This window comes from Amblyomma mixtum, chromosome 3, assembly GCF_055824585.1.
Source record: "Amblyomma mixtum isolate Tamu chromosome 3, ASM5582458v1, whole genome shotgun sequence".
Classification (NCBI taxonomy): domain Eukaryota; kingdom Metazoa; phylum Arthropoda; class Arachnida; order Ixodida; family Ixodidae; genus Amblyomma; species Amblyomma mixtum.
Genome location: NC_143014.1, coordinates 187,873,774 through 187,887,058, shown reverse-complemented (window position 1 = coordinate 187,887,058; position 13,285 = coordinate 187,873,774). Strand labels below are relative to the sequence as shown.

Genomic DNA, 13,285 nt, shown 5'->3' with positions numbered 1-13,285 from the left:
CTGTCACTTTCTGCCCATTCCCATCAACGACTGCAATGACAGAGGCGCCATCGGACCTACAGGCTGCGTCGCAGAAGGCTATGTTACCCGGCGGGTCCCGGGCAAGATTGTTCATTATTGTTCGAGCTCTGTGTCTTCTCCTTTCTTTATCATGCTCCGGGTGCATGTTCTTAGGTATACTGGCAATTTTGAGATGCTTCCGTATGTCTAAGGGGATTAGCTCTGCAGTATACGGGGGCTTCCTCTCGCTCTCCCCTAGGTCATTGAAGATCTGCCTGCCTGCTATTGAGGAGCTAAGCCTCCAAATTTGCGCTTCTCTTACTGCCCTGGTGATCTCCGCTTGAAGCAGACGAAAAGGCCGGAACGGCGTATTCAAAGGACCCGCGCTCCTTGCGACGCTCGCCTTGGCGCCTTGGGACGCTTTCCACTGCAGAAGACAGATGGCGCTACTGCCGCCCTTCAGCAAAAATTCAAAAATTCGGTGTTTTGGGTTTCGGTACGCCGATCTCGACGCAGGCGATTACGCTTTTACGTCATGCACGGCTCAACTAAGTAAGTACCGTTGTAAAACTTGCTACGGTACAAAAGTTACCATAATATGCAAGCTCTGTGTGTAGTTTCACCGTAAACGAGCCAGTGGTTGAGGTAAGAAAAATTTTGAAAGTCTTTACGATAAAAACGCACATTACGGTATATGACGTAACTTGAACCCAGGATTTTAAAAAGTGGCGTACAGGAGCTGGGTGAAACCAACAATATATTGTTTATCATTGTGTGACGCTCCTGAGAGTGTTTTTAAGTTTAGATTATTTAGTTTTTTAGGTCAGATTAATTATGCAAAATTTCTAATATTCGATTTAGGGTCACGTGAGTTTCTTTAAGCTGTAGAGCGGGTTAAGAAAAACCTATCCAGTTTTTTGCAGCAGCGTACTTCCATCTCTTTTTTTTTTCCTGGAATTTAAAGAAAGGCCGCGAAATGCAAAAAAAAAGAACACTTAACTGCGCTCATGCACTACCATATTCCAGCGCTTCCAACCGTGTTTTGAACGAACGAAACGTGCGTGCTGACCGTGTCCCAGTGAGCGGCCGCCGCTCTGTCGGGCGGACTGCAAAATGAGTAAAAAAAAAACGGAGGCTACTTTGAAATTTGCGACTTCACTGCTTTCCCTTCTTTTTTTTTTTTTTGTTTTGTCTGTGCAATGCCTTACGTGAAAGCCCCGTCTGAAATGGCTGTCGGTGGCCTGCCTGTCACTTATCGCAGATCGCGGCGCGCGCTTTGCATATTCAGGAAGAATGTGCTGACGCACTTTCAAGAATATGCTGAGAGCGGCGTCGGCCCGCTCACTTCGAGACGGAGAGCGCGCACGCTTCGTTCACCCAGGACGCACTTGGTAGCGCGTTTTTCGTATTTCGCGGGCTGCCTTTTTAAATGCTGGAAAAAAGGACCAGGCATGAGATGCTGCTTAGTAACCCCCTCCGCAACTAAATCATACGCTCGTAACACTAAAGTAAATAATAAAAATTTTGCATACTGAGTTTTAGCTAATTAACTAATTTAGAGGAATTAAAAATACTCTGAGGAGCGCCACACGACGGGAAACAATATGTCGTTGGGTCGTTGGTTTCACCCAACTACGGTGCGCCACGTGTTTCTTTAAATCCTTGGTTCAAGTTACGTGAAACTCCCTGATTTTACGCAATTTTTAAAAATATTCTTTTTAGGTTAGAAGCGCACTTCTTTCGGCATAGTATTGACAGCGGTGTAGTACATCAGAGTTCAGATAAGACGTGCTAACTAGCAGGTAGGTTAACTAATTTGAATAGTTAACTTATAAACTATTACTCTTAGGCTCCTTATTCATTCAGAGGCGTGTAGCCCACCGTATCAGTTTCTAGAATTTCGAAAACGCCGTTACCCTCGGCTCTATGGCCCAACATATTTTGACTACATCGTGCCAGTGCGCGTATGCTAGGCACGATGGATATGCGTACCCAGGCGTATGCTAGAACAAATTTTTTAATTTTTGTTCGTATACGAAAAACACTCAGAAAAGTAAAACAGCATAACAAGGCTGACTAAAAACACATCTACGTTCAGAATCTTTTTTTTGCTTCTGAACCCGTTTGAACCGGTTTGAAACGGTTCGAAAAGGTTCGAACCGGCTCGAACCGGAACGGAATATCGCTCCAAAGTCGAACTCTGAACTGAACCAGAAAGGCTTGAACCCGAACCTAACCCGCAAGAATTCCGGCTCGACACTCTGCTACAGACTTTAGTTGTATGCGACTATAGTAGTGATTTCGGAGGGCAATCTACCACTCCAGCGCAACTTATTGATTCCTTTACTATTTTCCTTTGATGTTGCCGACAACCTCCTCTGCTCTCTGCATCTCGCTTTTTATTTCTACCCACACTACAGTATACATGTATGTGCGAAAAAACATTTATTGAACAGTCTAAATCAAGGTTAATTTGGTAGGCCCTCACTCCAGGAGCCCATTGGCTTCTGCTGCCGCTCTTGTCCGGTGCACCAGCCAAAGCTGGTCTTCCAGGCGCGAACCGGACAGCGCCACCTCCCAGTCGTCAGTTGTTGGGTCATTGATTCTCACAATATCTAGATTTTTTTGGCATGTCCATACCATGTGGTATAAGTTAGCCACTTCGCCACAGGAGGCACAATGCGGATCGTACAAACTTGGGAACATATAGCTGAATTTGAGTGGGCTGATATGAGTATTTGATTGAAATTTCCTTAGGCCAAAGCATTGCAAGAGCTGTCCAGGTTGCTTTCCCTCTTTGAACCGTACGAAGATCTTAGGAAGGGGTAAAGATCAATTGGCGAGGGAAATCTTGGAAGCTCATGAAATATCACAACGCGTATAGTGACCCGTGCATTAGCACACCATCTATTTATCTAATGGATTAAGAAAGAAACTTTCTAAGATGCACTTAATGTTTGTAAACAGTCTTCTTGACCGGTGGCTATTCCTCCCCTTTTCGTCTTTTTCTTTTACCGGATTTTTCTAGATTATCACAGTTTTGCCATTCTTTCAAGTTTGCGCATGCGTGTCTTTGCTCGAGAAGGGATGTGTCTTTCGTTTATCGATTTCATTCAGTTGTAAGTTGTAGCCCCGTCCTGTCCTCATCTTTATGTGTCCTGTTTCATCGCTATGTTTGTTCGTTCAGATTATGGCCCCTTGCTCTCTGTTTACATTTTTTTTCCAATTCGCCGTATACTTCTCTTGTTAATCTCGCATGTTGAAGTAATTGCTTATAGCTTAATAACGGCTCTGAATAATTAAGTTCCTGCGAATGTTGAGGGACCGCACTCCAGTAGCCTGTCTCACTTCATGCGGCAGCTGCAGCATAGCAGACGACGAAGAGAGCCCATACTGCACTCCAGCGTCGTCTGCTACGCACGCTGCCGCTCGTTTGTTTTTCGCGGCTCCCACGTAGTGACGTCACAAAATAAAACTGGTATGGTAATTTTAGAACTGTAAGTGTTTCTTATTTTAAAAAAATGTTGACAGCTACTTTCAAAAGCTACAAACAGATGTGATTGCTCATTTTTTTCAGTCTGAAATATCGAAACCGTAAGTAAGCCGTAAGGTGACGCAGCCGACAGGGGACAACTGTCAGCTGGAGCAACGCGGTTGGCTGGAGCTTCAGATCATTTGGAATCTGGGTTACAGAGTTTTCACACCGGTTTGAGAGTGAGTAGGGCAAACATGGCGTCCGCTTCGTCGGGCCCCGACTGGCTTTCGAACGCAGTTGCAATATTAACTTCAAATTTGACTTCTTTGAACAAGTCTGACCTCCAGATAATTATAAAGTCTGTCATACAAAGGTAAGGAAAGCTTCTGCAATTTAGGAGCTTGTGGGATTTTCTTGTGCGATGCAAGCGCGAAGTCAGAATGATAAGGCGTTTCTGTCGTCGGGTGTTGCTGTTTTATTTTTCACTGCGGCAAAATTTAGCTCGCGAAGTTTAGCTTTAGCAATAGGTTATTAATAGAATTTGCATGCGTTTCTGTGTCAGGGAGTGGCTGAATTGGTGAATTGGCTTCCTGCGTGCTGTGCTGTATAACATTGGTTGCAGAGACGAGCAACGTTCTAAAATGTTCTTTTGAACAGTTTTCGGGGGTTTAGTCCGTTACTCGTTAACAGCGTTGCTTTTATAGAAATGCGGGCTGCAAAAATCGATAATTCAGTGATAGATTCCTCTGCCACTTCCATCAGTTAGGGAAGAACGCGACACCGGGGCATTGCGTATTTGTCCGCTGATGTTCATATTTCACTTCCGTTGGAATGCTGTTCTGATAACAGAACGCCGCAAAACACCCGAGTACGCAATACTATATATTAAGCCGATCGTTTCTGGTAGTTATATTGTAGTTTTTTAGTGCCCCATGCGGATGCAATCGAACGCTTGGGTACAGGCCTGTCCGCGTTTCGAATGCGCAAAATGGAGACAAGCTTATTCTTAACCTGCTTTTACTGCTAAACTATACCGTTGTTGACTTGTTTCACGTCAGTGTTGTGCACCTTTAGTGTACTTTTCTAACTTTATTCCGCAATCACTTTCTTAGTTGTGCGTGTTGTTTGGACGTCACGTGTTCGCATCTTTTACTGCTTTGGTTGGCGTTCTAAATTAGCTCCATCAGTGCGCATGTTTTTACCAGTGCATGAGAATTTGGATACAGCGTTTCTTTCTGCCATCACTGACGGAACTTGTGGGCTTTCCTGATAACAGAGTTGATGTTCTTTGTTATCAGGGTTATCAGAGTTGATAAGAGTTGATTGATGTTCGACGCACGTGGGGGCAGTCATTTTCGAACAAAGTAACCAGGTGTTTAGTGACAAGCGGGATAAATCTCGCATAGTAGTAATTAGTAATTATGACCGGTTGAAGATCTCATTTACGTTCGCGTATTCTTTAGACCTCTCCTTGCGATTATATGCGCTCTACCCGTTTTGCCATGACTCGTAACATTAGTCTTCAGTATTGCTCTTGCATAAATTTTCTCCCGTTTTATACCCTTTTGTGTGCAAACAGAAAAAGTCACTCAAATGATGACAGTAAAATGTGCATATAGTACAACTATATTTTTGTTTGCTACTTGGAAATTCTTTCAAAAGTTCGTGTGTGAATGCATTTTTGGCATGATGGAGGCACATGGTAGACATATAGAGAGAAACAAAGGACAACAGACTGGGTAGACAGAGCATTGCTTTGTCTGTTACTTCATCTGTTGGCCTTGGTTTTTGTGCTTGTTAGTTAGCACAGCATATTGGGTTAGTTGATACATGCTCATGATGTGTGACACTAGCACAAAACATGTCATTTACAATGCTGTGTTTGTCTACTTCTGTTCTGTTTTTTTTCTAGCTAGTTTCATTACTCTTACCTTTTGTCTGCCATGGAGCAAATTTACCTACTGGCTTATTTGTATACCATGTTGGAGATAGTCTAAATTCCTCCTCATTTTTAATGTCTGCGACTTGATTGCCTCAAACTTTCTCAAGACACCTGGGTGGATATATAAATTTGTCTGGCCTGTATGTGTTCTTACCTTGATGTCTTGAGGACATTGTTGGTGCAGGTAAATTGAAAGGGAAATTCCAGAAGGCCCATTTTGAACATGTATAGCAGTTAGGCTTGTGTGTAGCATTCTATTCCAGATATGTAAGACCTCCCAGAAGACCCTGTGACTAGGGGGAAGCAAAAACCTTTTCATTGCGTAATGTGTTGAAAATATTGTGACATAGTGATGTGGGGTTTTTAAATGTTGTAGTGCGATGGAGAACAAGACTTAGTGACAGAAAAGAACAGCATGAGCGTCGACTTCCAACCCTTGCAATGTTCTTTTCTTGCGCTGTATTTTGTCCTCCGCGCACTACAGCGTTTCAAAAGTGATCCAACAAGAAGAAGCAGTTCATGCCGCTGATGTTATCTCACAATTTTGTGAATATTTTAAAAGTTCTTGTCATTTATTTTGGTGCCATTTCTTTAGGAATTGTTGATGTCGTTAATGGTTTGGCGGAATATTGTCTGGTCAGGAGGCGTAACTGAGTGTCAGAGATCGCTGATCATGGCCATAAAAAAAATGATTTATAAGGGGTTGCAAAACACTTCCGAACACTGTAAATAAACTCGCTTTCTCATTAGCTCACAAGCTGGTGAACATGGGAACAAACATAGTTGCTCTGCTTGCAGCAGAACATCTGCAATCTTGGTCAAGAAAATTGCTTGCCATTTCCTGCACCTGCCTCAAATCCCCATCATCCTTCTCTGTTCTCGTTTATCATTTCAACTTGCATGTTGTGGTGGGCAGGTGGCTGCTGTTAATCTGATCCTTTAGTGTCATGAATTGCAGGGGCTAGTAGGAGCAGAGAAGCAGGAAAAGCATACCAAACAAATGGGACAACTTGTGCCCCTGAACCAACAGGGGTTGGTTTACATGTGTGAGGAAATACGCCTGTAAAGTGTGGTGACTGGGCAGAACCAGGTTTCTGGAGAGAGTTTATGGGCAACTCTTGGAGGGTTAGTTGGGGGACAAGTGCAGTTCTGTTAGCACGTTGGAATTTTTTTGGTCGAAAAAAATGGGGATGAATGTGGCTTTTGCACAGAGAATTTTGTGCTTGTAATAAGGCAGTGACTAATTGTAACTGGCTGAATGCATAGTGGATGCCCAGGTGTCCACTCGCAGAGCTCTGGGGGCATTCTTGTGATCATTAAAGGGACATTAAAGACAAACAAAACAAGTCCATATGATTTTTGTCCTTGGTAAAATTTGACCTTTTGGCTTGTAATGCGATAGCGTTAAAGGCCCTGTTGCCCAGAAAATCCGGCGTCAGTGTTGTCGGCTTCGGCGTTAGCGCTGTGAGCGAAAAATTGCGGGCATGGCTTTGGCAAGTGGTCCCCAGAGAGCAATCTAGGAGGTGGGTGGGCTATCTGGGTCACGTGACCTTGCGGCGCCATCACAACCTGCCCACCGGATAGTGAGGAAACTGCCCATCATGGCAGTGGCAGTTAAATTAATGATTGGTCGCTTGGGAAGAGCAACCTGGGCCACACAAGGCCCACCGCTGGGAGCACCTGCCATCGCACGGCAGCGGCACATCGCTTAGCCACTACACCACTGCGCCAGGAGGGGCATGAGGACTCCCAGGGATCTATACGTGTAGAGAATGACCTGCATATATGGGAATTAACCCACTACGCTATTGCATCATACCCTTGAGGCAGAGCTTAAGTTCCCCTTCAATTGTTTAGGGCTGTATTGTTGTTTGTTTGGCCATAAAGACTTACATATTACAGACAAATCTGTAGTTGAAAAATGTAATATTCTTTTCCTTCCACGCAATTCAGACGTGGGATGATGTTGAGGCTATCGCGGACACAGTGATCACTGACTGTTAATGGATGGTGGAGTGGCCTCATGTTCACATGCAAAAAAAAAAAAAAAAAACTATTCGCATCATTGGAGTTTTGCTGTGAAAATGGCCAGTGGCAGTGATACTTGTATTCCATTTTTTGGCCTTTCCTAGATTATAAAAGCTCTGTTTTCAGGTAAAGTAGTCTTTGTAATTAGAACTGTGCAATCAGTTGATACAGGCCACCTTAATTTGGGCTTAGTGTTCCTTTAATGAAAATACTCTTCATTTGTTTGTTCTTACTAAGTGCAGGAAGGGGCCGCAATTGTGCTTGAATTTGTGGATAAATATTTTGTTCTTGCACAGCCATTTGGCAGGCAGGGCCTTTGGACAGCTGTTAGCAGGTGCTTAAGTAGTGTTACAAAATCCGCTTGGCTTGTTGTATGTGGTATGAGTGAGATGTGTCTTCGGAAGGAATAGACAGCCAGCAGTTGCTCTTCCAGAATGCGAGCAAGCACTTGGTATTATTATTTGAGGTCTTTTGCATAAAGTGGTGCCTGTACAGTACAATCGGTTGTGTAGCGAGCCTAATTTTGTTTTAAGAGTAGCAGTGAAATACTAGTTTGGCTATTACTGCATTACTAATGTTGACTGAGCCGCCGCGGTGGCTCAGTGGCTATGGTGCTCGGCTGCTGTCCCGAAAGACGCGGGTTCGATCCCGGCCGCGGCGGCTAGAATTTCTTTGGAGGAGAAATTCTAGAGGCCCGTGTACTGTGCGATGTCAGTGCACGTTAAAGATCCCCAGGTGGTCGAAATTTCCGGAGCCCTTCACTACGGCGTCTCTCATAGCCTTAGTCGCTTTGGGACGTTAAACCCCACAAAACCAAAAACCAAACATGGTGCAGTAACTTTTTTTATGCTAAAAGTTGGTGGAGTAATTGCTGCTTACTTGGTATAAAGCTTCCCTCTTTAGTAGTTCTGGAATTATGGCGTAGTGAAGGAGTTAGAGGCCTTGTGAAAAACCATTTTCATTCAAAGGTGCACTAATAAGGATTCTGAGTGTCTTTGAACTCGATCTACTCACTCTAAGCATTCTTAGAAACTTCGAATTATTATCCTGTGTGGCCGATTTACCTGTTAAATTAGATTAAATGTCTCTGCTCTCTCGTCTTTTTTTTTTTTTAACTCTCTGCGAAGATTAGGAGGGATCAACCAACATAGTTGCCATGGTGAAAAGCATATGCAGAGTTCCTTTCAGCCAATCGCATGCTGGCTTGCTGCTCTACAATTTGTGGAGTAATACGCAAAGTGATCTTCGAAAATGTGCGGGTTGCTGGTCGGACTATGTTCATTTGGAGCAGACGGTTGGGTGCATCACCCCCAAGGCAGCTGGTGAGGAGAAAACATAGGCTGCTTGTTTCGGGCTTATTTTGGTGGTACATTCTCTGGACCACAACAAATATGTAGCGGTTTTATCAGACTGTTGGTTATGTAATAAAAAAAGTAATAAAAAATGTCTTCAGGTGTCTCCACGGATTATTGTATTTTCATGGGCCACCGCAGAGTGATGGGGTTGAATCTTGCAGAGACAGTATTTTTATTTCCATGGAATTAATTTGTGGCTATGCCCTCGGTGACTGAAACTACTTATTCACAGAAACGCAAAAGGAAAAATAAAGTGAAATTAGAATGCTCTTTAGTGCACCTGTAAGATACTTGCAGATGTTAACTACGTACATTGATTGTATCTTTTGATGAAAACAATATCTTTTGAACAGCTGTTCATAATTGATATATACTGTTTTTTATTGTAGTATTCAAGAAAACTTAAGTGTAATATACACTTTGCATATAAGAATTTAATATTTCGAGACACATTGTGCCAGTAGCATTTAGTTGCATTGAGAAATGTGAGAAATATTAGGCTTTGCAGTCTTTCTTTTTTTTTATTAGTCTGCAAGCCTTCACATGGGGTTTTTGGTGTGAAATGTTGCCACAGATTTTGCTGTGGCATCAATATGCTTTTTTAGGGGATGAACAGAAATGTACAGCCATGTCAACTTGAACCATGCAACCATGATGCATTCTTGCATCAAATCATTGCTGCATGGGGCTCATGTCTTCTCTCAGGCACCTCAAATATTCATGCTGTAAAATGTTACTGTATTTATTAACAAATAATGGTGCCATTATCGAAATTTGTGGGGCGTACCTTGGAGGAAAGTGGTTGTGACCAACTTACCACAGCTTTTGTGCACTTGTGTAGTGAGCCTTGGAAGACTTGAATTTCTCCTCCAAAGAAATTCCAGCCGCCGCGGCCGGGATCGGACCCGCGTCTTTCGGGTCAATTAGAAAAAAATGGAGATTAGCCAGTTGTACTGCACTGTTTTAATGGTGCAGAGAGTATTTGTCTAGGTTTGCTCGACTGTGGTGGCGTTCATGGAACCACTGCTCCTGCTTAAGTTTTCCTTCACCAGCACAATTGTTGGAGCTGTGGGTACCATCCAGACGTACATCCTTTGGACCCAAAATGAGTTGTAACAGGAGTGCTGGCTGGTCCCCATCACTTCTATGACACCAAAATAAAAATGTGTCTATGCAAAAACCTTTCTTACTATTTGGCATAGTAGTTTTTATTGCAGTCTATCATGGTGTGGGCAGTTTTTGCCTGCCATTGAGCGTTTAATTTTTTATTTTGCTGCTGAGATTATCTTGCAGCTTACCTCTGGAGATTTAGCTTGGCTTAGGTTAGTTTGGTATAGTCATAATTTAAAAATGATCCCAGCAAACTCCGTAGCAAAAAGAAAAAGGAAATCTGAATAGAGGGAGAGCTAGCAGTATAGCTTGTTGCATCGGTGACCATGATTGTGCTGTTGCTTCTGCCACCCTGCTGCACAGTTATATTATGAATGGTTGGATTATAAGTTTGGTCTAACATGTACGGTTCGTTTAAGTAATTGCATGGCTGTCATCCTAAATATTAAGTACAATTAAAAAATTTTGTCCATTAAAGTTTGTCATGGCATTTGGACATGGCTGTTAAGGATGACTGATCCGTGTGGTCAGGGTGACTACAGATTGCTGTGCTTGAACGGAAGATGACTGGCACACATTGTTAGTAATAAACGCCGCCGCGGTGGCTCATCGGTTATGGTGCTCGGCTGCTGACCCAAAAGACGCGGGTTCGATCCCGGCTGCGGCGGCTGGAATTTCTTTGGAGGAGAAATTCTAGAGGCCCGTGTACTGTGCGATGTCAGAGCACGTTAAAGAACCCCAGGTGGTCGAAATTTCCGGAGCCCTCCACTACGGCGTCTCTCATAGCCTTAGTCGCTTTGGGACGTTAAACCCCATAAACCAAACCAAACCAGTAATAAACGTATTAAGATACATCAATAGCTTTGTAGTGTTGATTAAGATCGGCTGATTAGACTCTACACCAGTTCTTATGTGTTAATTGCCACTGTCTTCGTGGTACAACCTCCCCACACTATACAGTCCCTTTCTGACACACCTCAGAAGACTAAAAACCCACAAGAGTACATAATACAAGAATGCACTGCTTTGCAAGAAAAATATTTGACTTGTGTCGCATTTTACACTATATGGTTAAAAACAGCGCTTCATGTTGGAAGTGCTATAATACGAAAGGACTGGGAGAGGGCATTATGGCTACCGTAGTGAGCATCAGTTTTTGCTGCTGTATGCTGCGCTGCCTGTGTCGCTGTCTACACTGAATCGCCATGCATAATGAAAGCACTACACTTCAGAAGGGCAGTGCAACTCTTAATAGGAGATGTCATCCATAATATAACAATGGCTGCAACACGAACAGTAGGATTACGCTGGGTCGCGAGTCACGTCGGTATAAGCAGTAATAAAAGAGCTAACGTATGTTGCATGAGCTCACAAAGGTAAAGTTGAGGAAGGGAACATGCCCACTAATGATTCCATGAAGCTAGAGGAGCATAAGCTCAAATTGGGTGAAATACTGAAGTCATCAACAGACTCCACCTGCTAAAGTTGATGCGGGGCAAATGGGAATCATGTAGACACCAAGAAGGTTTTACTGAAGTGATATTATGGCCACCATCGCATCCTTCATAGCCTTTGTGTCGTATCGGGACGTTAAAAGTCCACGATTTAGTTTTTTACATTGGACATGTGCAAACACTCATCAATACAAGTGAAACTCAAAAGGCACCTTTGTGCTATGCAATGTCAGCGCACGTTAAAGAGCCCCAGGTGGTCTAAATTTATCTGGAGCCCTGCTCATGTTGCTTTGGAACGTTAAATCATATAATTTGCAAATCTTTACATCGTGCATGCGCATGCGCACCCTCTTACGCAGATTTATTCTTTTTCAGATATTGTTATGTTTTCCTATAGAGAAAAATCTGAAAATCGTGTTTGTGTGTGTATTTAAAACCTCCATTTTACAAAAATAACATGAATGGCTCAATAACTTTGGGAATTCACGCTAGCTGCACGTTTCCATGCTCGTGGAATTTCAGCCATATTCTTCAAAAAAACATTTTATGCACAGTTATTTTTCTTATCATCTGACAAGTTTCCACAGCAAAAATATGGCTACAGTATCTTTCAGTAAAAGGTTCCACCTTGTGAGCGAAGAACACTACAGCACTTCCTAGGCGCACCATAGAACTTCACGTCAGTCTTTATTTCTTGTTTTTGAGAAGCAGTCTTTTTTTTATGGGCACAAATTGGCCCTGCCATTCTATTCAGCAAGGATTTCAAATGTAGCCAATGTCACTGACTTCGTGAAAATGGCTGTATACACTTCGTAAAAAAGTTTTAAAAGTTGTGTGCACAGTTGTAGCCGCTGTGCTGCAAAGGGATGTATGGACATGGTCACAGTAGCAGTCATTCCAGTTACATTCTAGTTCTAGTTAACAAAGAAAAAAATACATTTCACTCTGTTAAACACACATTTCATTCCATCCCAGCTTGGCCTCAGAAGAAAATGCAATTATGGATTAGTCATTTGTGAAGCAAATGTTCCAAGCATTTATTTTTGTTTGGCGCATAGCCTTCGGCAGGTAGCCTAGCCTTAGCGACTGATATGACATAAAATCCAACACTACCTGGTGGGGTCACTTGCTGCTGAGTTAATTTACTTAGGCAGGTATTGTGCATGTGACCGATTGGGTAAGTCTAAAATCTAACTACTTCCTTTTTTCCTGCAAACTATTTCATCTGTCTTCAGGAATAAGGTTAAACCTTTGTGGTTATGAACTTTTACACACTTTGTGGTTCTTATGGTCAAATTATTTAGCAGATTTTAGACATGATAAAAGAGCAGAAGGTTATGAGACAAGGAATGGCACTGTGAGTGGCCACCTGAACCACAGTTATGGGTGGAGAGGGTGAAAGTTGGGGAAGAGGAATGTTTATAAAGACCACATATGGTCAAGGGTGTGCATGGCTCAGCCCTTGGGAAGAAACCTGCTGCTGTGTGCAAGCACTCTGTATAACATCCTTTGCATCATGCCTCTGTGTTGGTTGGTCCTTCAGTGATAGTTTAACTTGTACAGAAGTTGTAAAGCATGGTAGAGGTTAGGGTGCTTGCTGCATCTCTTGCAGTAAAGCGAAGTCTGTTTTCCTGTCACCTAGGGCTTCACTGCAGCCATGAGACAAACTCCCTTTGTTAGGTGGAGGAACATAATTGATCTCCTTTTGAACTTGAACAAGATGATTTAATAAAATGCAAGAGCTGAAAACTGCCATGATTGGCCATGGGGCAGAAGTTGCCTAACCTGTGTTTCCTTCTGGGGGCAGTAAAAACAAATTGTGTTAAAAGAGCCTTTGGGAGTTGACACCACATGACAAGCAAAAAAGAAATAAACAAGAAAGAGCCGCCACGGTGGCTCAGTGGCTATGGTGCTCGGCTGC

The 13,285-nt window shown here is 43.0% G+C and overlaps 1 protein-coding gene across 4 annotated transcripts in view; it reads left to right on the top strand.

Annotated features, from left to right (window-relative positions):
* Positions 1–3,680: 3,680 nt before the first annotated feature.
* The window catches only part of poe (E3 ubiquitin-protein ligase-like protein poe), a 178,240-nt gene continuing 168,635 nt past the window's right edge, over positions 3,681–13,285 (top strand). For all 4 annotated transcript variants that reach the window (XM_089582226.1, XM_089582224.1, XM_089582225.1 and 1 more), the window contains exon 1: positions 3,681–3,848. In XM_089582226.1, the coding sequence (XP_089438352.1) occupies positions 3,730–3,848 (119 nt within the window). In that variant the 5' untranslated portion in view covers positions 3,681–3,729. The remainder of the gene's footprint in view (positions 3,849–13,285) is intronic.